The 24,391-nt window shown below is 42.3% G+C and overlaps 2 protein-coding genes across 2 annotated transcripts; one reads left to right on the top strand and one right to left on the bottom strand.

Moving 5' to 3' along the window:
• Positions 1 to 918: 918 nt before the first annotated feature.
• Positions 919 to 1,548, bottom strand: LOC146623648 (uncharacterized). Its single transcript, XM_085364961.1, has one exon. It carries the CDS (start codon positions 1,546 to 1,548, stop codon positions 919 to 921), a length of 630 nt encoding a protein of 209 aa, XP_085221087.1.
• Positions 1,549 to 2,012: 464 nt separating this feature from the next.
• Positions 2,013 to 6,683, top strand: LOC146623649 (uncharacterized). The gene is made up of 5 exons (XM_085364962.1): positions 2,013 to 2,291; positions 3,181 to 3,425; positions 5,079 to 5,244; positions 5,365 to 5,462; positions 5,913 to 6,683. Exons 2-5 carry the CDS (start codon positions 3,288 to 3,290, stop codon positions 6,228 to 6,230), a joined length of 720 nt encoding a protein of 239 aa, XP_085221088.1. The 5' UTR covers positions 2,013 to 2,291; positions 3,181 to 3,287; the 3' UTR covers positions 6,231 to 6,683.
• Positions 6,684 to 24,391: the final 17,708 nt, after the last annotated feature.

The following is a 24,391-nucleotide window of genomic DNA, read 5'->3' on the forward strand; positions in this document are numbered from 1 at the left end:
AGGAAAGGCAAGATTGAATAAGCGGGTCTTTAGTCGTGATTTAAACAGTGTAATAAGGTCAGAGGCGCGGATAGCGAGAGCGAGGTTATTCCACAGTACCGGGGCAGCCAGAGCAAACGCACCGTCACCCCGAGACTTCAGCCGAGATCTAGGTTGCGTCATAAATCAGATCAAATCAAATCACTTTTATTGTCACATCACATGTGCGGGTACACTGGTACAGTAAATGCGAGTGAAATTCTTGAGTGCAAGCTTCACAAGCAACAGAGGTGTCTAAAAATAAAATAACATGATGAGATGATGATGAGATGAGATAGCCTTTATTTGTCATTTGCAGGTCTTTTGCCCACAACCGAGATGACAGACCTTGCCGACCGTACATACAATACACAAACATCACATTGGGGAGACAGGTCAGGCCAGGTAGCGAGGAAAAAAACATCGAAATGTGTAACACAGAAGGATAATACAGGAATGCACAGATATCAACACACCACAGCACAATAAACACAGACAGCAACATGGGAAAGAGTTCCAGTGTGTACATCTGATCTGGGACCGCTGCAATCTTTCGACTGCGCCTCCAGCTGACCCGATGTCCACGTTGGAGGTGGCGTTGGATCCGGGGTAGGGAGGGTGATGCGTCAGTGAGTGCTTATCAGTATCAGTATATGTATGTGTGTGCGTGTCCATAGTTCAGCTGAGACAGTGTCCTTCGCCCTGCCAGGCTAAGTAAACAGTCTTCCAGCCAACTCAGGTGGCCTTGCATGGGATGGGAAGGAACAGACTCAACACAGTCGTCATCAGGGAGTTGTTGTTCTGCTCCAGCCTTGAGCACGCAGCTGGCGCTGTAGGGGTAGCTGGATTATGATGGTGATTTTTCTTTTGCAACACCTCATGAGAATTTCAAGCTGTTCTTTAACACTCCGACACTGGTCTCTCAATCTCCCGTTGGAGAACCGCGGGCTTCCCCATTATGGTATCAAACTTGCATTCTGTGGTCTTGTCATTCTTTTGCTCAGAGAGCCGATTCTGAGAACTCACGACTGCAGTGAGCTGTTCCACGATGTAATCCAACTTTCGCTCAAAGGTGTTATTCTGAGCAGGCCTCTCCTTGATGTAACCCAATATACGCTCGGAGGTGTTATTCTGAGTATTCACGGCAGCCGTAAGCGTCTCCAAGGTCTTAACCGTGCTGCTCTCAATGAGCCCGTTCTGAGAAGTCGCGCCTCGTCCCATCATTTCAATCCCAGCGGGCAGCCTTGGGGGGGTTTGAACAGCCAGTTCCGCTCTCTTAATTCTCCGATAAGCCAGGGCCAAGCCAGCTCCGATCAGCAAGAACCCTGTTATCATGGTTCCGAATAGATAGATATCTTCAGCGTCCTCGATCGACAGTCCCGCCAGGCACACGACCCTCCATTTCTGCCACCCGTCCATCGTGTATCCGGCAGGGAAAGTCCCTCCAGGGCACTCGGGCTCTTCCAAGCCCAGACTTCTCGTTGAGAAAAGGGTGTCAATAGCATTCAGAGACCAGTTGATCAAATCCATAATTCTCTTTAGGTTTTAGAAACAGACTGTGAGAGAGTGTTCCAGGGAAAGTAATACAAAAAACACGAGACTAGAGAAGGACATAGAGCTAAGCAGGGAACAAGCAAGCAAAATATAAGATGGGTAAATCTGAGAGTTATATGAATAAATATATGTACAATATAAGAGTGTGTGCGCATTACTGAATGTGTATACTAAATATATATATGTACGTGTGTGTGTGTGTATACATATATACATATGTACACTGTAAGACCGAATAGTAATAGTTTGATAAATGAAATGAGTTCCAACTACTTAAAAACCTGTTATAAGTTCATACACCTTTATTTTTTTGAGTAGTTTGAACAATTTTGTTTTTTCAAGTTATCAGTACTTGAATATATTGATTAGTTTCTAGCATTGCGCTCAAATAATTTGAGTTTTAACACTGACGTCACTTACGTGCCTACGTACGTACCTACGTGCGCCACCTGTTTCTTTATGAAGTGCTGGCAACCATCTTGGATTCCTCGCTTCGAGTGCGAATGCCCGCTCATTACCCCGAAAGAAACTTGTGGAACGTTAATATCCGAACAGAAATAAAAACATTTGTCAACGGGTTTTTTGCGGCATTGCCTTTGACGCTGGATAAAGGAGGGCATGCTATGGTATGTTACGGACTTTTGAACTGGAACAGCTAACCCTCTGCACTTGGCTAGCTGCATTTACCGCCTTCGCGGCATCTTCAGGAGCGCTTTGTGGTAAGTTTTATTTTTTCTGAAACTATAGTTCTCCGTTGTAATATGGGTTTTTATCGTCATAAATGTACAACTCTAGCAGGCATTTAAGAATTACATGCATGCGTCGTTTTATCCATGTCGGCTTGGCCCCAAAGTGTTTGCATGAATTATGCTAATACGCTCATATTTAGTATAACACATTATTAGTCCCTGGGACTAATAATGTGTTAATAACTTTTCTAATCTCTTACTATTTTAAAAGAAGTCTTTAGAAGGCATTTCTGGATTTGCAGATTATAAACTGCCTTGTGGTTAAATTGTTGAATCAATATGCACTGCTGCGCTGCTTCACACTTAGCGCATACGTGGATATTGATATTGGCTAGCCCATTTGCTAACTAGTGGAACTTAAAACTTACGTTTAGTTCTCTGGAGTTGTACATATTAAAACTGGGGCAGCAAAATTGTAGGCACAGGACATACTTACAAAAGCAGTGAATAATCATTACATAATTACGCGGTAGAACTTGGTTTACATTGCAAATAGTTATGTATACCAAGTTGAAATGTAGAATCTTCTGAACTGTAAAATTGTTGTGCCTGGTCTATTTTAGGTTAGCTTAAGGGTGAATCCATCAATAATATATTTACCAAACAGTTATTTTTTCGTTTTATTTTATTCTGATGCCCAGTGTTCATTAGTGAAAGACTTAGTTTTTTATCTGTCAGGGGCTGGGTCTGTGAACCAGCATTTTGAGTTTATTTTGTAGTTTTGCTTTCTTATGTTATATTGAAATGAGGTGAAGTTCTTGTATTGTTGTTATTATTAGTTAAGGTTTAGTTGAGTTCTGGGCTGGTTATGTTTCATCTGTGTCTCCTTGGTTGTGTGTCTTTTCTGTTCTCTGTGTAGTCTGTCTTGTCTTCTGTGTTTTACTGTTATGTCCATGCCAGGGCAGAAGTAAATTTTCAGGGGTGAAGATGCTGTTTACCTTGACCAGCTAAGACTACAGATTGTAGATGAAGTCGAGAAAAGTGAAAAGAATCCTGATTACAAAGCTGATGCTCACAACTTTGGCCTTGCAATGCAAAGAGATCATCAATGATGACCTACCAGTAGGTCAGATCCTGGATTGCTGGCCTACTCAGTGTGTGAATGTGTGCGTGAATGGGTGGATGACTGGATATGTAAAGCGCTTTGGGGTCCTTAGGGACTAGTAAAGCGCTATATAAATACAGGCCATTTACCATTTACCATTTTACTCTGAAATCCCAGTCCCAGGTAAGAATGTATATAGATGTATCTAATAGAGATGGCACGATACCACTTTTTTATGTCCGATACCGATATCATAAATTTGGATATCTGCCGATACCGATATGAATCCGATATAGTGTTTTTTAATCAACAAAACTGTTTTTTAAAATATCTTGCTGCATTTTGCAAGTCTGCAAGTTCATACTCAAGTTTAAAACAACAACTACACTAAAGCTATTCTGTTATACCTGTATACAAAAAAAATATTTCATAGTTCAGCAATACTGATCAATCTAATAAACTTAGACCTACACCATCCTCCCTATTCTGGTATTTTAAAGAGTACTTAGCGTAAATATTAAGCAACCTAACTAATAGGGTTCCAACTCCCAGCAACAACAAAATTAAATAAATAAAAAATAGGGAACCACCCCTCACGCGCCACCTCATGATGCTTAATCGACGTAATCAACCTTAATTTGATGCAGTGTGAAAAAAAATGCACAGAAATCAATTATTTTTCAAGAAATATTAAATAGATTCAACATCTTTCTTCAACAAAATTGCAGACTGCACAGATGGTACCTTCCCAAAGTAAAAAGTACTATAGCTTACTAGGGTATATATATTAGACTTAATAGTCACTATATACAGTAATGGACTTCTATTCATTTTACATCAAATTAAAACTTTGGGTGTCAGATAATTATTTATTAAAAGCTCGACATTTTAAATGAGAATAAGAAAGAAAAGTATGTCTTTGTGCCCCCTTTTCCCTGTTCATGCCCTATCGGCCCCCCTGGCTAAACTTTGCTAGATCCGCCCCTGCACAGTTACGTCAGCTACGTAGAAAAAGATCCTGGTGTAGAAATTAATATTAAATAAATTCTAACAACAGCTTATCAAGCTTAAACGTGCTGCTGTTGTTCAGCCGCTGGTTTGCTCTTTCTGGTGCAAAGTGGACCAAAAACAAACGAGAGACAGACTCGCGACAGAAAAGCCGATCAGCTGATTTAAGCAGTTTCACGATTGAAGTAGCAGCCGGAGAGCGAGAGGCAGTCGCTTGTTAAGCTTAATGCAGGAATGCTTTACAAACATTCAGAGATGGACTTACACACTTGCTTTACTTCTCTCGGGGATAACTTTGTCGGAGATGAAATGCTGGGTTGCTAGCGAAGCTCCACATGCTATCCAGACCAAGACAGGTCCTGCATGCCACAGCTGCTCTATCACGTGATGCATACGTTCTGAGGTGAGTTACGGCGTGTTGCAAGTTTTGTGAGGTGCTTTCGTGATATTTAATGGATCGGATTACATTTTTTATTTTTCTCCGATATCCGATCCAGTAATTTAGGTCAGTATCGGACCGATACCGATACGTAATATCGGATCGGTCCATCTCTAGTATCTAACAAGATGTATTTTATATCAACCCCTGTTATCTGGCCTGTCTGAACAAATTATGCCTTTGGAGTGTAAGGATTTTGATGTATTTTGCAAAGATTTATAGACTAATTGAAACTTGTAAACACAAATGTATCCTGTGTGTTCAGATCTGTGCAGAATTCCACAGGATTACAAACCTCCACCTGAAGAACCACTTTTATGCTGTGCTGGACCAACATGCTCCCCGGCTCCAGAGCTTATTCAGAAAGAAAGCTGTTTGCACAGGGAACGTGTCTGATGTCCTGTCTCAGCTCTTCAGAAGCTATAATCTCCAGTTTAGTGAGTTTTTGTCTTGTTTTTTGAGCTTCATTTGATTTGATCAATTTTTCAATTTTAATTACCATTCTTGACTAGGTTAGCCAATAATTTAAAATAAAAATTTTCTTGTGATGTAGGAACAAGCTGATATCCATGCCCAAAGTGCTGGTGTGCTTCATGCCCTCTCTGCCTATTTGTACGAAGACACCTCTACCTTCATCAAAACATGGGATGTAAGTTTTGGACAAAGTTGTGAACAATATCTTAGTAGCATCCTTGTTTAGATTTCTCAAAACATTATGACACTTTGAGAGTTTGAGAAGCATCTCCATGCTTGGATCTGTCTACAACAGTGTCCATGTCACATAATGGAAACACTACATGTTTTTAATGTGCGTAGACCTTCTATAATGTTCCTAGCCCAACCATACATCACTGTACAAATGAAAAAAAAATATAACTCCTATTGACTTTCTGTTGTTATTGCTACGAAGAGGTATGACTTTGCTTTACTAAAAGTACTATTTTTGTCAGTTTGTTTTCTCAAATCTTGGTGTGTTGTGGCTTTTTTGTTGTTCAAACAATTGATTTCTGAGCTAGTAATAATCCAGAAATGTGACTTGTATAGATGAAACTAAGAGAAATAGGAATGCACTAACATGTAGTAATTTTGTTTTCTGTAGATGATGCATTCTGATAGACCAGATATTAGTGAAGTGCCACTTGGACTCCTCCTGATCAGAGCCAATTCCAGCGATGCAACATTCTTCTGCCCTGAGAAGACTGCAATTTTGGTCGAGGGTAACATGATCATTGTTTTCACCACCCTGGCTGATGCATTTCTAGTAATATTTGGACTGACTGACGTCCTGCACCTAAGCTACCCAAAATGTTTGGCCAACATTTTTGACTTTATTCAGAAAGTTTTGATGGGTCTGAAGGGTGGGAAGTTGAAGCCCAAAGTGCTGAGTCTTAAAAATGATCTTTTGGCAGCAGAATAATGTCCAGGATTCCTACACAGCCCTCAAGTGCCTGTTAAAGCAAGTAATTCAGTTTATCATGTTTCCAAGTCTGGATAAGTTTTTTATAAAAAGAGAGAATAGAATAAAGAAATCTTTGCAGACTCTGTTTCATACTTCATTATCTAAAAGCCACATCCAAAGTAAAAGGGGTGATTTTATTATTTTTATTTATTTTTTTCCCCCCATCATCACTTGTGTTTTAGTTGATTTTGATTGTGTTTTTAGTCAGATAACTGTAAATCTATAGAGAAAATGAAGGACAATCTCATTTCTGGCTTCTAGGTGGGATCTTGAATGTCACTTAAGGAACGTTCCTCCTGAACTACTCATAACTGACATAAGGCGCTAAGGAGGTTTATAACACTTTGTTTATGTCTCTAAAGAAGTATTTTTCTATTTAAAATTTTATTGCTTTGTTGTTGAGACTGTGATTGCACTCTACAAATGTGCATTTTGCATAACCACAGTACTGGCATATTAAAAAGGTTACCAATTATATTTCAGTGTATTAGCTGCACTATACTATTACTTTCATTCGGTTTTCCCACCTAATAATGCAGGATTTTCTTTTCCTTTTGTTTGTTTTTTTAATAAAAAGGCCATACTCATGTGTTAATCAAATTTGAATACTCTTAAAACATGTTGTGAAATTCTTTATTTCTAATATTGTAACCTTGTGCCAAAATTTCTGACATTATTCCCTATAAAATGTGGTGGATTTATGTCTTTGGGCTTTTTGTGTCAAAGTAACTCAATAAATCTGTAACTTGAATTTATATTTTCTGTCTTATGTTTTTACAAGTGTAATTATTTTGGGCACTTTTTTTTTTTAATCAAATTCAAAACACAGTAGATTTGGATATTACAAGCATTTGTATTTAAAATTTTTGAGTTGTATTTGTCATGGTCCTGGGCCATGTGGGCCCAGTATTCTTAGTTCTTTGTATTTTTGTATTTCGTTCCTTATTTAGGCCATGTCTTCTGAGTTGCCCTGTTGTGTTGTTCCCTAAGTGTTTTCCCTTCATGGCTCTCTCCCCCCTGTGTGCCCTCTATGTATTGATGAGCCCTCGTCTCCCTTTGTGGTTGTTTCATGTTTCCCCAGCCCGTTATGTCTGTGTTTTCCCCGTGCTCTCTCTCCTCCTGTCGGAACCTCTGTGCCTCTACATGTCATGTTCAGTTCACCCCGCCCTGTCTCGTTATGATTATCAGTGTCACCTGTGTTCCCCGTGTGTGCCCACTTTCCTCGTTTACCCTCTGTGTATTTCTGTCTGAGTCTCCCTCTGTTCGGCGTCGTGTTCTCCCTCATGTTGTGTGGATCTCCCTGTGTCTACCTTCGAGTATTAGTTTACGTTTTTCCGGTTTAGTTTTGCATGTCCTGTATTCTGTCCTGCCAGCATTAAAGCTGTGTTTCTTAAGTTCATCCCCGTGTTTGTGAATATTGCTATTGGGTCCTTCTCCTGCCTGCCACACAACGTATCATGACAGTATTAGCTTAAAATGGTTAACATTTTGAAACTAAAAATTAATTCCTTAAAGTTACTTGAGCTAGATTTGTACTTGAAACTCAAAATATCAAGTAGAGAGTACTAAACCAAAAATGTGGATATAACATAAAAACATTTATCAATGGTACTTAAAAATATTTATCTAAAGCTAATAAATAAAGTGTGTTTATTTAACTTTTATTTTTAAGTTTTAGTTACTTAAAATATTTTATGTAATCAGTTTCACCAAAAGTTTTGAGTAAAATTAACTTATTGGGTTTTACAGTGTATATATACATATGTAAGCGGTGCTGTTGCCGTACCAGGTGGTGATGCATCCAGTGAGGATGCTCTCAATGGCACAGTGATAGAAGGTCCTGAGGATGCGGGGGCTCATGCCGAATCTTTTCAGTCTCCTGAGAAAGAAGAGGCGCTGCTGCACCTTCTTCACTGTTTTGTTTGTGTGTACTGACCACGTAAGATCCTCAGCCAGATGTACTCCAAGGAACCGGAAGCTGCTCACTCTCTCCACAGCAGCGCCGTTGATGGTGATGGGGGTGTGTACTTCTCTGCACCTCCGGAAGTCCACTATCAACTCCTTTGTCTTTGTGACATTGAGGGTGAGATGGTTGTCTTGACACCAGTGGGTCACAAGTATTTGAGTAGCAGATCTAAGTGTTCTAGCAGGAATATGTGGTCTGAGAAGTTCACTAAGATAACTCGGCGCTAATTTATTAATATTTTTGAATGTAAGCAGCAATATTTTAAATTGAATACGGGACTTGCTATGCTATCCAGCAATACACCCAAGTTACTGTCATAGTCACAGGAAGAGCTAGCAAAGGGACCCAAAGCAGCATGAAGTTGGACATGAGGGATATTACTGTCGAACACCACGATCTCAGTCTTCTTAATGTTTAAAACAAGGGACTTACTCAGGAACCATTCTTTGACCTCACACTGCATTCTTGAAAGTAGTGCAGAGACACAGCAAGGTCATCAGTAAATTCAAAATAGATCTGTATGTCATCGGCGTAACAGGAAAAGGTGATATTGTATTTTTCAAAGATTGCGCCTAGAGGGATCAAATACAATGAAAAAGAATAGGGCCTAAAACTGATCCGTGAGGCACACCGCAAAAGGCCGGTGCAGAGGAAGAGGAGAAGGTGCCTAAGTTAACCGAAAAAGACCTGTCAGCGAGGTATGATTTAAACCAGTCAAGGGCAGTGCCTCTAATATCCTCAGTGAGACAAGTCTTAATAATAAGATGCTATGGTCCACCATATCAAAAGCCGAAGAGAGGTCCAATAAAACTAGGACCATAGAGCGTCCAGTATCAGTAATACATGCATATACAAAAAAAACGATGTCTAACGAAGATCTCAAGAGGACCTCAAAGGCTGACTTAATAAAATTATTCAGAGCTTTTACTTCACTCAAAGCTTCCTCTTGTTTTTCAGGAAACCTCTAATCAAGTACGTCCCCACACAGAGCTCTGAGAACATCTGTAGTTCATTGTTTCTGCAGAGTAGAGACACAAAAAGGAAGAAGCTCCTGAGCTCTAAAAGGGCTTTTTGGTAAACTGAAGGAATTCCTTGGTGACCTGGTGTACAACTGTAACCGCATATGGTAAATGGACTAGTTCTTATATAGCGCTTTTCCACTCTTCTGAGCACTCAAAGCGCTTTACACAACTTGTGCATTCACCCATTCGCACAAGCACAACTGACATTCACACACATTCATACTCCGATGAATGCATCGGAGAGCAATTTCGGGTTAGTATCTTGCCCAAGGATATTTGGCATGCAGACTAGGGGAAGCCGGGAATCGAACCACCAACCTTCCGATCAGTAGATGACCTGCTCTACCACCTGAGCTACAGCCACCCACCATATCAGCAACTCTCCTCCCTGATGACCTCTGACCTGAAATGTGCTCCATAAATCAGAGTTTAAATATTTGCTTATATGTAGGAGGAAATACTAGCTGCTGTTTCTGCTCCACAGTTAATCCTTTTAAATATGCACAGTGAGTTAAAGCTGGCTCTATATTCAGGTCAGCAGCCACGCATGCTGGTCACATAGTTTCATAAGAGGAAGCATCGAATCTAAATTATTTTTAACAGTTGAGCAGCTTCGTGGAAATTCAGTGATGTCAAGTCCAAACATGTTTGTGCAGTCAGATGTTTTTCTAGAATATTAAAGACTTCACACAAACTTTGTGTTATTGTAAAAATGAAAACAAACCACTCACTTCATCGCTTTTATTTCACTCCAAGGTTGGTTTCAACACTTGAAAACATAGAGAAAAGCTACTCTGTGATGACTGAATGACCTGATTTACCCATTTATGTATTTACAACAAGTAAAAGTCCCTGGATGCTTCCTAAAGTACTTAAATAAACCTCAAAGGCAAAACAATACAAAGATTCAGTCATGTGACAAAATGATGAATTCCTGTTGAGTAGCGTTTCAGCGCTACACATCACAAATACTTGGAAACGAGTCAAAAGTTTCCTCATACACCCAAAGTGTCAAACATAAAAGTACTCCTTATGTAGCAGAGTCCTTTTTCAGAGTTAGCAACAGTCTTTGGCATTGTGACCAAGGTCATCTTCATTCCTTAACCACAGAAACATACATGAGTGATTTTCATATTTATATTACAGCAAACAGTACTCATACAAAGGTCTGTTATGCTGTTGATTATTTGGTTACAGGTTTTTCTTGTGAGCGGTCTTCCAGCTGGTGCTGTTTAAAACGGTACTTTAACACTTACCTTTCGGATACGATTGTCTTACCCGTGTTTCCGCTCGATGACGTGCCAGCCAAAAGCATCTCGAGTGCCTTTTAAAGGTTCCTGTGGGTGAAGAGGGCATTGAATAGTTATATTTATATTTATTGTCGATTGTAGACAGTAGGCCATATTTTATTTAATAATTGTAATTGAAGAGCAGCTTCAGCAACAGGTTCCTCCAACCCGACTGTATCAGGGGACGTAACAGAAGCTCGTCCCTTCTGCTGCTGTCAGACTTTTATCAAATCAAATCAAATCACTTTTATTGTCACATCACATGTGCAGGCACACTGGCACAGCACATGCGAGTGAAATTCTTGTGTGCGAGCCCCACAAGCAACAGAGATGTGCAAACACAACAACACAAACGAGCAAAATACAAGAATGGCCAACCTGAAACTAATAAATATATGTACAATATATAATAGTGTATGCATTTCTGGATGTGTATACTAAATTGTGTGTGTGTGTGTGTGTGTGTGTGTGTGTGTGTGTGTGTGTGTATACACATTTTTACAAATTAAATAGTAAAAAAAAAATAATAATAATAATAATAATAATAATAATAATAATAATAAAATATATAAAATATACAGAGTTGAATATGTGCAAAACAAGTGGCATTTATATACAGTGTGGAGTGCATAATGTTGAAGTTCCAGTAGTGAAGCTGAGGTGTCTATGAAGTGTTCAGCAGTCTGATGGCCTGATGGAAGAAGCTGTCTCTCAGTCTGCTGGTACGGGACCGGATGCTGCAGAACCTCCTTCCTGATGGAAGCAGTCTGAACAGTTTATGGCTGGGGTGACTGGAGTCCTTGATGATCCTCCCCGCTTTCCTCAGGCAGCGCTTCCTGTAGATGTCTTGGAGGGAGGGAAGCTCACCTCCAATTATCAGGTTTGAGTTTCTTATTTCTAATTCCTTGTTTTGGTTTGATTTTCTGTAAATGTGTAGAATTATTTCCAGCAATAAAGCTGCTGTTTTCAATTAACTTCCCATGTTGTGTGTCCTGTGTTTGGGTCCTACATCCTGCCACACAGCCACATAAAAGGTTCGAGACATAAGATGGAGCTAATACATTCAGATATTTAAAAACAAAACAAAATCTTGAAGTCGATTCTACGACATACTGGTAACCAGTGCAAACATGCCAGGATTGAGGAGATGTTCAAATTTGCGAGTGCCTGTTAGGAGTCGGGCCAGCCGCATTCTAAACCAGCTGCAAACGAGAGAGTAGGACCTGGTTAATACCAAAATAGAGACTATTGCAATAGTCAAGCCTAGATGATATGAATGCATGAATCACTCTCTCGAAATCAGCAGATGACAAAATGGTCTTGGTTTTGCATTCCTCCTCCCTAGCACAGATCAGCCCGCATGTTCATGGTGCCCACTTTTTCCTCCTTGTGTATGTTGTGCAAACATGGGTGCAGCCAGTGTTGCAACCTTTTCGCAACATTTAGTGAGTTTTCACACCCCCTTAGTGACTTTTTCCTTAAAAGCGACTAGCAACAAATCGGATGACTTCTGCTGGTGTTATTGGAGACCTATGACGACTTTTTAAGCGAAAGCGCAAATCGCTCTTACTCTCAACAAGCAGCCGGTGCTGCCGTGGTCAGCTCACCCATGCCAAAGCGCTCAAAGGTGGCGGATAGTCATCACGCAGCAGTTGCCCCCAGCTTCTGTCAGAGCAACAGATGTTCACACCTATGCATACTTACTGCAAATGAATCACGAATGAGCGAAGCTGCTGCTCCCACCTGAAGTTTTTTTACTGTTACTTTTGGTGGATCACAAGGTTTAAAACTACTCACACACACATGTGGAACTCCGCCACTTCGGGTCACTTTTGCTAGTCCCAAGCTCAGATAATGCAGGGTTTGAATTGTGACAGAAAAAACCCAAACATTTCTTTTAGCAGTTATTAATTTGTGGTTCTAAATATATTCTAAATGCATTTAGGGTGTTTTTTACTTTGTCTCTTCCACAATGTTATTTCTTTCTCCTACAGCGGTGGTTACAATTACACAAGCATGACCAATTATGCAAATAAGGTGATGACATCATCTAGCGAATTCTAGCGACTTTTAGCCAATACTTTTAGCCAATAGCGATTTTCCTTACTAAGGAGTTGGCAACACTGGGTGAAGCTGGAGAATCTTCAGCTTAGATTATTGTTGTCATTGCTGCGATTCTTTACATGATAAACTGATTTGGTGAGCAAATGTTTACACTTATTCAAATTGTTTATGTGCCTTCTCTCAGTTTAGCACCAGGTTTATGAACTTGCTAGCTAGCTAGTGTTAGCCTAGCATTGCTGCTGCCTCTCGGCTCATGTTACTTAAAAATTAACACCACAGCTTTAAAAGCCTGATATAAAAATCTCTCAGTGAAATTTTCTGTTGATTGTTTGAATTAGAAGAGTGAGCAGCTGCTCAATAAGAGCCCGGACGAAACTTTTTCAGAAGATGCAGTCAAATTCAAATTCAAATTCAAATTTTATTTGTCACATACACAGTCATGCACAGTATGATATGCAGTGAAATGCTTACACAACTGCTCGTGACCTAAAGAAGAAAAAAAAAGGCTATGAATAACATAGGAAATAAATATGAAAATTAAAGAGGGTCAATTTAACTAGGAAGGAATAAAATAAAATATATAAATTAAAGTTGAAAATGAAATAACTGTACAACAAAATACACAATACACAGTATAGAACTATATAAGAATGTATGAAGAAATATAAATATATATATACAATAACAGCAGCTGTACAGTATTAAGTGGATATGAAGAAATATGATGTCCAGTGTCCACTGAACTGGGCGCATGCGCACGCAACGACCGGCAGTGAGTGAGAGCTTGGCATCCTAAGTTTTTAAGTTTTTAAGTTTTTATAAGTTTTTATCATTTCTTTTCGGTTCTATTGCTGGCATGTGTTTTGGTTGAAAGAAGTGACAGTTTCTTACAAAGTGACACACGCTCCACAATAGTGAGAACGTCATGGATTCAGCTGAGGATTGTTTATTCCCGCGACGAACTGTTACAACTTAACTTACCGTATGACGGTAAGGACCTCACCTCATGTATGCCGGATTTTATACATAAAGATTTTAACAGAACGAGTGAGAAGAGGAAGAGGAAAAGAGGGAGACGTGGAGGTGTTAAATTGCGCATGAGGAGACAACAGGTCAGTCGGTTTCCCCTGCCGTCTGTTATCCTTGGAAATGTTCAGTCTCTTAGGAACAAGCTGGATGAACTCCAGGGAAACGTCAGGTTCCAGAAAGACTTCAGGGACAGCTGTGTAATGGCTTTTTCCGAGACATGGCTGACGGAGCTGGATCAGGACGCCGATTTTTCAATTGACGGTTTTGGAGCTCCCTTTCGCCGGGATCGGGGTGCCCGGGTAACAAGGAAATCTCAAGGAGGGGGAGTATGCTTGTATGTGAACAAACGTTACTGTAGCGCTGTGACTGTTAGAGAGTGTATTTGTACACCAGATGTTGAACTTTTATCCGTGTCACTGCGCCCTTTTTATCTCCCCCGTGAGTTTCCACAACTTTTTATTACCGTAGTTTACATTCACCCGGAGGCTCACCCCGCTTCCACCTGCAGCATCATCTCAGACGTAGTACAGAAGCTGCAGGCGCTTTCTCCTGATGCACCAAACTTTATAATGGGGGACTTTAACCATGTCTCCCTTAAATCAACTTTGGGCAATCTGTATCAATCTGTATCCTATCCTACCAGACGGGATAAAATGTTGGACCTTTGTTACGGATCGGTGAAGAATGCTTATAAATCCCTCCCGCTTCCTCCTCTGGGATCTTCTGACCATAACTGTGTGCATCTTCTGCCCATCTACAAAACTGTCTTAAAACGAGAGAAGACAAAGACTAAGGATGTTGACATATGGTCAGAAGAATCTGTGCTTACAGATTGGGAAGTTTTTATTCAGTCTTGTGGAGATGATCTCGACGCTTTGGTGGATGTTACTAGCTCTTATGCAGTATTTTGTAAAGACATGATTATACCCCGTAAGCGCGTTAAAGTCTACGCTAACAATAAGCCATGGGTCACTAAAAGCATCAAATCCTGTTTAAGGAAAAAGAGACAGGCCTTTAAAGAGGGGGCTGTTACTGATTTTCAGACAGCCACCAAGGACCTGAAAATCGAGATTTTGAAAGCAAAACAGAGCTACAAAAACCTTCTTGAAAGCAAATTTGCTGCAAAAATTTTTGGGTCTGCCTGGACTTGTATGAAAACCATAGCAGGGTTCCAAAATCCCCAGAGCAGCAGTCAGATCATCTTAGATGGTTTTAATTCAGACAGAGATTTTGCAAATGCTTTAAACATGTTTTATGCTCGTTTTAGTTCTTCTGATTTTAGCGAGGATATTTCTGAACTGAAACAGAAACTGAGAGATACTCAGCACTTTATCATTGAACTCAGCGATGTTAAAAAGGCCTTTCATACTGTCAATGTGAACAAGAGCCAGGGTCCTGATAATATTAGTGGCCGCCTAATTAAATCTTGTGCTGATTGTTGTGATATTTTGATACCATGGTAGCATTTACAGGATATTGTTTTGTAGTGATATTATACAGAAAAGAGTTACTCAATAAGGCCCATTTACTAGTTGTTTTTCTCTTTCTCTCTGACCCAAGAATTGATGTGTAAGAATCACAGGCTGGTACCCCAAGGTCGAAAATACCACAGAGACGAGACCACTTCCTTACTCCCATCCTCCCTTCTTTATCTCTTAGAAAAAGGCTCGTTAAAGGCCAGGTGGTTTGTTTCAGAATTCACTAATGAAAGAACTCTGTATTCTATGTCTAGGAGTGTATTTTGCTGGGATGATCATAAATTGTAGCTGAACTGATAAACTACACACAGGATACTTCTTTGCTCACAAGGCAGGAAGACGTTTCCTTATTTGGTCTGTACCGGTTTGAACTGAGAACTTGCTGACACACGAACCTTTTTTTCCTCTATATAAGCTGTTATGTACTAAATAAACCTTTGAGTCGATTGGGAAGGCAACCTAAAGCAGTCTCTGTTTTCTTGTTCTCCCAAGCTGCTCCCGAGCTCGTACTAACACGCTGAATGGCATACCTGAGTGTTACTTTAAATAATTAGGAATCTTAGAAGGAAAGGACAGAACTCTGCTTATCGCTCGTGCCTTGGAGGGAAAACCGGGATGGACATTTTTTTCCTTCACTGATGAACTCAGTCCTATATTTCAGGTTATTTTGAACAAATCCTTGCAAACACAACATGTGCCCTCTCTTTGGAAAGAAGCAGTCGTGGTTCCTGTCCCTAAATCTAGTCGTCCAAAAATTCTAAACGACTTCATGCCTGTTGCCCTCACTTCAGTTGTAATGAAAGTCTTTGAAAAAATCATCAGAAATGTGATTATGAAAGAGACTGAACATCAGCTGGATCCAATGCAGTTTGCATACAGGCCCAACAGAGGAGTGGAGGACACACTTTTGACTTTACTAAATCTAATTCTTAAACATGTAGAGAGTAAAGGGACTTTTGCAAGACTTCTTTTCATTGATTTTTCTTCGGCTTTTAATACAATACAGCCCCATATTTTAATTAAAAGACTTTTAGAACAGTTTGAAATCAGGAAAAACCTGGTGGGCTGGATTTTAGATTTTTTAACTGACAGATCACAAAGAGTGAGAATAAATGGGGTTCTGTCTGACCCAGTGTTCTCCTCCACAGGTTCTCCTCAAGGGTGTGTCCTATCGCCCTTATTATTCACTCTCTATACAAATATGTGTCAGGGCAGACATGAAAACAGGGTCATTATTAAATATGCAGATGACTCTGTTATTGTCAGCTTACTGAAAGAGGGTGAAACTAACCACGGTCCAGTCATTGATGACTTTGTTCAGTGGTGTGAGGAGTCTCATCTCCAGCTGAACATATCTAAGACAAAAGATATGGTGATTGATTTTAGGAAACAACAAAATGGGCACGGAGTCACTTTAATTAAAGGTCAGAAAATAGAGCAAGTACAATCATGTAAATATCTTGGGACCATAATCAATGAAAAACTGAACTTTGATCAAAATTGCAAATCAGTTTGTAAAAAGGGTCACCAGCACCTCTATTGTCTTAGGAAACTTGTTCACTTCCACATTGACCAAAAAATTTTAACTTTGTTTTATCGTTCTTTTATTGAGTCTGTTTTATCCTTTTGTTTGGTGGCATGGTTCGGTCAGACCTCTGTCAAAGAGAAAAACTCTCTAAATCAGATAGTGAGATGGTCCAGTCGTCTGATAGGTGAGCCACAGTCTTGTTTAGCCTCCCTGTACTCTAAGCAGGTACAGAGGATGGCTTTATCAATCCTTAAAAATGGTTCCCATCCTCTAAGGGGTGAATTTCAGCTTCTTCCCTCAGGACGGAGGTTTCTATTTCCGAGATGTAGGCCAAAGCGTTATAAAAATAGCTTTGTCCCCGTTGCTGTCACTGAATTAAATAAGAACTGTTTTTGATTCGAAATATCAAAACTACTATATATGTGCCACAGTGAGTTTTATATATTTACTAGGTATGTGTGTTTTTAAAGGGATGCCAAATGCTGTCATTTTTCTGTAAAGCAAATTTACCTTGCCTTTGGGTATAAATAAAGTTACCTTGACCTTGAGTGTTGTGCAATCCACATTTAAGTGTCTCTTGCAGTGCAAATATGCTTAAAGTGATTTAGTGATGAAGTGATTCAATTAGATGACCACGCATCTAATCGAATTAGTGTAAACAAAGTGCAGAAAGTCCAGTGTGTGTGTAAGAACTGTATGTGTGGGTCAGTACTGTGTGGTGGTGTGATTGAGAGACCGTATCGCCTGCGGGAAGAAGCTCCTCCTCAGTCTCTCTGTGTTGGTCTTCAGGGAGCGGAATCGCTTTCCTGACCTCAGCAGAGAGAACAGTCTGTTGTTGGGATGGCTGAGGTCCTTCACCATCTTCCTGGCCTTGGTCCGGCACCGCCTGCTGTAGATTGAGTGCAGGTCAGGGAGCTCGGAGCGGATGGTGCGCTCAGCTGACCGCACAACCCTCTGTAGAGCTCGTCTGTCCTGCATGGTGCTGTTCCCGAACCAGGTTAAGATGTTTCCCGCCAGGATGCTCTCTATGGTGCAGGAGTAAAAGTTCCTGAGCACCTTGGAGGGCAGTTGGAAGTCTCTCAAGCGTCTGAGGTGGTAGAGACGCTGTCGGGCCTTTTTCACCACGGTGTTGATGTGACAGGACCATGACAGGTCCTGCGTGATGTGAACTCCGAGGTATTTGAAGCTGTCCACTCTCTCCACTGGGCACTCGTTGATGACGGGGGTCTGGTAGTTCCTCTCCTGCTTAGTGCTGAAGTCCACTATCAGCTCCTTTGTCTTACTGACGTTTAGAAGGAGGTTGTTCCTCTGGCACCAGTTCTCCAGATTCCTAATCTCCTTCAGGTAGGCCGTCTCGTTGTTATCAGAGATCAGGCCCACCACGACGGTTTCGTCAGCAAACTTGATGATGGTGGTGGAGCTGGTAGTGGCCACACAGTCATATGTGTACAGAGAGTACAGCAGGGGGCTCAGAACACACCCCTGGGGGGCTCCAGTGCTGAGAGTGGTGGAGGCTGAGACATGTCCGCCCATCCTTACTGCCTGTGGTCTGCCAGTTAGGAAGTTGGAGATCCACTGACACATAGATGAGCTGAGTCCCAGATGCTCCAGCTTGGTGGTGAGTGTGGAGGGAATTATGGTATTAAATGCAGAGCTGTAGTCTATGAAGAGCATTTTAACATAATTCCCCCTTCTAGTGTCCAAGTGAGTGAGTGATGTGTGGAGGAGATGAGAGATGGCATCGTCTGTGGAACGATTTGGACGGTAAGCGAACTGTAGTGGGTCCAGTGTGTCTGGTAGTGAAGAAATGATGAAGTCTCTGACCAGGCGTTCAAAGCACTTCATCACTACTGAGGTGAGGGCTACAGGGCGATAGTCGTTGAGAGAAGCAGGGTGGGGTTTCTTCGGGACAGGAACAATGATGGACTCTTTGAAGCATGTGGGGATCACCGACTGAGATAGAGAGATGTTGAATATCTCAGTGAACACAGGAGCTAGCTGGTATGCGCAGTCTCTGAGGATACGACCTGGGATGCCGTCTGGGCCTGCTGCTTTCCTGGTGTTCACTCTCTTGAAGGCTCTCCTTACTTCATGCTCGGAGATGACGAGCACGTTTCCGGTGCTGGCAGTATCTTCCTGTCTGCAGCCGTTAGCGCCGCTAACACTAGCATTGTTGGAGACCTTAGCTGCATCCTCGAAGCGAGCATAGAAAGTGTTCAGCTCGTCTGCCAGAGTCACGGCCGCATTCGTCATACCGGTTGTTGGTGCTTTATAGTCCGTTATTGTCCTTAGTCCCCGCCACAGGCTCCTAGAGTCACTCTGTTGGAGTTGTGACTCTAGTTTCCTCCCGTAGCGCTGCTTCGCCTCTTTCACCGCCCTCCGCACGTTATATGACGCGGCTTTGTACGGGTCCATGTCCCCCGTCGTGAGTCCCGTGTTGTAGGCAACGGTGTGGGATCTCAGAGCATCGCGGATGGTTTTATCCACCCACGGCTTCTGGTTGGGAAACGTTGTGATAGTCTTTGTCTCCACGGTATCATCCGCTAGTTTCCCGATGAATCCCACAACCGCTTCCGTAAACACGTTGACGTCATCATCGGAGCTGTTTCTGAACATGCCCCAGTCTGCGTCATCAAGTGCGTCCTGTAACGCGGCCACCGATTGGTCCGTCCAGCGCGCGACCTTCCTCTGAACCGGAACTTCCTGTTTCAGCCTTTGTTTGTATTTTGGCATGAGGAAGATGGCAGCGTGATCGGATTTGCCAAAAGGAGGGCGAGATTGTGCCTTGTAGCATCCCTGACCGTAGTGTAGCAGTGGTCATTAGGGGATGGGGCTTGTTTTTAATCCATATGAACCTTTATAACATATGAACTGTATATACTTAATCCCTGTATTTATTTTAATGCTTTATGGCAGTTTTTGAACATCCGTGGCATCTATTAATATCATATCTAGCCTTTCTTTAACAACATAAGCAAAATGCTTTTATATTTAACGGACATTTCTGTTTAATTACATTTTAAATAATAATAACAATAGTATTTGTTTTGTTAAAAATGTTCTTTTCCTGTCCTCTCTTATTAGACTTAAGGTGGGGCTGCTCTCTGCTGTTGCTGATGACTCCAGTTAATTCTACAAACATGCTGTGTAACTCATGATTATATCACACAGACTTAGTTTAGACTGCCAACACTGTCTGCACAGTCTGTAGTGAAAGCTGCAAGTTTTTGAACAGTGAAATTAGTTTTGTGCCCAAATTATTCTGCAGCTCATAGGAATGAAAGGTTTTTGTCGCCCTTTTTAAAAAATATGCTTTCATTGCATTATTGTGTGGTGCTCAGAGCTATTGAGACTGACGTTGAATATCACCTCTCTGGTGGGGAGAGTGCCTGATTTATGCATGAGGATGAGAGATAATCACCTCAGTTGATAGCTGAGTTTTCAGCTAATCATCACCTGGTGGTGAGTTGGATCAGGTGGCAGGGAGCATGACGGACAGACCTAGCACACCCAACAGCATTCTGAGGGCGGCTAAGAATGGACATCATTGAGGCTGCTGCAAGGAGCTGCGACAGTAAGGTTGTTGGTGCCTGTCGTGATAGTAATTACCATGAAGCCTGTCGGGCTTGGTCAGCCATCAGGTGGTGGCCTCCAGTGGTCACTGGAGCAGGTCACAGCTGAGTGTTGAGTGGCGGGAGTGAGAATCACCACCTTCAAATCTGTGGCCATGGTCCTCACCCAGAAAAGGGTGGAGTACCTACTTTGCATCAGGGATGAGTTACTGCCCCACGTGGAGGACAGTCTTGTTCACGAGTGAGCAAAGAGGGGAACGAGAGATCAACAGATGTATTGGGACCACAGCTGCAGTGATGCGACCGCTGTAGGAGGCCGTCGTGGTGAAGAATGATTCAAGCTGGGCATGAAAACAACTCTTAAACTGAAACAGGCTGTTTTACAGCTGATGAAAGGTTTGGGGCAACATGACCGGGACCAGAGTGCATGCACATATTGAATGTGGAGAAGACGAAGGAGATTGTTGTGGACTTCAGGAGAATGCACACCCAACATGCTCCTCTGACCATTGACGGAGCGTCTGTGGAGAGAGTGAGCAGCACCAAGTTCTTGGGTGTGCACATCACAGAGGATCTCTCCTGGACGTACAACACCACAGCACTGGCCAAGAAATCACAGCAGCGTCTCTTCTTTCTCCGCAAACTAAGAAGAGCAGGAGCACCAGCCCCCATCATGTACACTTTCTACAGAGGCACCATCGAGAGCATCCTGTCGAGCTGCATCACTGTGTGGTTTGGAGCCTGCAATGCGTCCTGTCATAGAACCCTCCAACGCATAGTGAGAGCTGCAGAGAGGATCATTGGTGTCTCTCTCCCCTCCCTCCAGGACATTTACAGCACCCGTCTCACTAAAAAAGCCCTTTGCATAGCGGCTGATCCCACGCACCCAATGCAAAGCTTCTTCAAGCTGCTGCCGTCAGGGAGGAGACTGCGGAGTCTCCAGGCCAGGACCAGCAGACTGAAGGACAGCTTCATCCATCAGGCTGTCAGGAAGCTTAACTCCCTCCCGATTCTGCCCCCTCTCCCCTCTCTCCTCCACGGTCTCACTGAACTCTGTCTCACACACACACACACACACACACACACATTACCTCATAAGACTTTGTTGTTACACTATCTCTTACCGTACATTACTAAATCTCCATTTGCACTATTTGCCTATTTGCACTACTCTGCCTGGTTTACACTCAATGTCATTTACCCTTACCTGAATACTGTATATTGTATATTGTATAGCTTTCTTGTTAAATTGTATTGTATTTATTTAAATTTTTACTTTTTAATTATTTTATTTGCATTTTTTAATCACTCTCTTATATTTAAATGTTCATTTGCTATTTCATCTAGGGTTTGAGAGTAACGGAATTTCTATTCTCTGTATGTCCTGTACATGTGGCAGAATTGACAAATAAAGTTGACTTTGACTTTTGACTTTGAGAGGTAATACAGTGCGGTAGAGAAGAAATGTCTGGCAATCCGCTGGGCGGTCGACTCTTTGTTACTACCTCTTGGGATGCTCATTCACCATCTGCTCAGACCACACCCTGCTGCAATGGTTCCATCGCATGAAGGATGCCAAGAGCTTTACAGCTCTTTAAATTCAAGGTAGTGTGGAGACAGTTGGAAAGCTGTCTGGAATAAACAACAACAGCAATAAAAGCTATTCACAAGCACGCTGACTGTTGCGACATATAACTGAGCCTTACGCTATGACTTGAGCAATTTGGACTTCTGCTCAAGCTTGAGTACTGAGGACCTCACAAACTGTTTTATATCTACCTGCACTGCTGTATTGGACTGCATTGCCCCCTTTTTATAACCAAACAGACTAAGCCTAACCCTAACCCGTCAGCCCTGGCAAGGAGATACAATCTGTGTTGTCAGACATGAGTGCAGAGACTTTATACAGCACTTTGGTAAACTCTGTTGTTTTAAAAGTGCTATATAAATAAACGTGACCTTGACCTTGTTTGTGTCCCAGCAACATCCAAAGCTTGTGGGATGTCAAGCTTCCTGGCATAGACAGACTATACAGTTGACTGATGGGTAATGGGGCGATGGGGCGCCAGTAAGCAAATCTATGCTACAATCGTAATGATGGTGAGGTGGCAGAGAGAGAGAGCCAGATCTTTGCTGAAAACCTTGGTGAGGTCATGGTAAACTTCTGGAACTGCGGAAAGGTCAGGTTTATCTAATGGGTCGAGGAGTTCATTGGAAGTCACACTAGGTGTAGCTGCATACAAGCAATTTTTGTAATGCTAGGTATTCCATCCAGCCAGGGGTCGCCAAGAACTAAAGGAGTGCTCGGAGCATGGAAAAGAAACAGACTAACCTCCTCCATGCGGTTACCAAACAGTGATAGCTGAATGTTCAGCGAGTAGGGTCCCATTAAGAGCCGAGACTTGTAGTGGTTCTGTCAGAGGGATCAATGGATGACCAAGACTTTGAGCTAACACCTGATCAATAAAGTTTTACTCCGCTCTGCATTAACTTAGCTAAATAGGTGAGTCATGGTAGGGAAGTTTCTCGAATCGTGCCTGCCAGCAACCCCACACTTACCAATGGGCGTGATCTTTCACCCAGGAGGAGTCAAGTGTACACACAGTGCCCCTTCTGCCCACGATAGAAACACTCACCCGCTAGCAGTCTTCTCCGATCCAACAGGGAAAGCTGTGCACGGCTGACTTGCATGGGCTGCTCATCCCCATCTGCCAACTCGCTTCCCTCCAAGCGCCGCTCTGTGGAAGTGTCTCCTGCCGCAGGTGTAAATCCCCCTGCTGGCGGTCCGAGGATCAGAGGTCCATTTACCATACTCGTGCATGTGATCATCCATCCTGCTACACATGGAAATGAGAGGATCCAACGACTTAGGTAATTCCTTTACTGCCAATTCCCAGGAGCTGATCCCAGGATCGCTGAAACTTCAAATGGAGATTTGAGATTGAGAGGGCGCATCTGCATAGCAGTGTAAATGTATGCTGTGTCTTCTAATGATGCTGCCTAAGGGAAGCATGTATAATGTAAACAGAATTGGTCCTAGCACTGAACCCTGTGGAACTCCATAATTAACCTCAGTGTGTGAAGAGGACTCTCCATTTACATGCACAAACTGGAGTCTATTAGATAGATATGATACAAACCACTGCGGCACAGTACCTGTAATACCTACAGCATGTTCTAATCGCTCTAATAGGATATTATGGTCGACAGTATCAAACGCTGCACTGAGGTCTAGCAGGACAAGCACAGAGATGAGTCCACTGTCAGAGGCCATAAGAAGATCATTTGTAACCTTCACTAAAGCTGTTTCTGTGCTGTGATGAGCTCTGAAACCTGACTGAAACTCTTCAAATAAGCCTCTGCAGATGATCTGTTAGCTGTTTGACAACTACTCTTTCAAGGATGTTTGATATGAAAGGAAGGTGTCACGGCGGCGGATGGCCGGTACTGAATAGGACTCAGGTGCAGAAACCCAGAGCGGAGACAGTAGATGATTTAACAGTTTATTACGGTTAAGTGCAAAGGGGAAAAAAAGGAAACGTGGCAAAGACAGAAAATGACGAGACGTGGAGCCTTGGTGTGGCGTGCCCAGGGGAACGTGGCTAGGGCGAGGGAACGAGGCCTGAGAAGCGGAACGGAGCTGAGTGGGGAACAGTCACACTGAGGGAAGAGGTAGTGATGGGACGTTCTGTATCGAGGCTTCGGAGCGTGTGTCGAGTAATGGAGGGGGCGTTTCCGCGAAGCGCGTATCGAGGCTTGCTTCATTTATGGGAGGAGCTGAAAATGATGACGTCCGAAGCCTCGCTGCCCGGCTGTACCACGTGACTGGTTCATGAAGCGGTTCGAACTTTGCCGCAAATAATCATTTTCCATACTGCCAGCACAAATATACACAGTATACTGCCATCACTACACTATAGGTGTTTTACACACTCCTTTTGTTGTTGACATTTACAGGCTGTGTGCAAAATGCCACACTCTTCAAATTCATGCCAGCTATTATTTTTACGTCCAGTAGGTGTCCTGCTAGAGCAAATGAAGCTTCATGAAGCTTCGCGTTGGGGTGAACCAATTGGATGAAAAGCTTCAGTGCTTCATGGGGCTTCATCTGCCCATCACTAGGAAGAGGATATAGGAGTTAGGCAGGTAGTGAAGGCAGCTCAGAAGTGGC

Source organism: Diplotaxodon limnothrissa, linkage group LG11 (assembly GCF_057381915.1).
Source record: "Diplotaxodon limnothrissa isolate DT_005_m linkage group LG11, D_limnothrissa_male_GT1.1, whole genome shotgun sequence".
NCBI classification, from domain to species: domain Eukaryota; kingdom Metazoa; phylum Chordata; class Actinopteri; order Cichliformes; family Cichlidae; genus Diplotaxodon; species Diplotaxodon limnothrissa.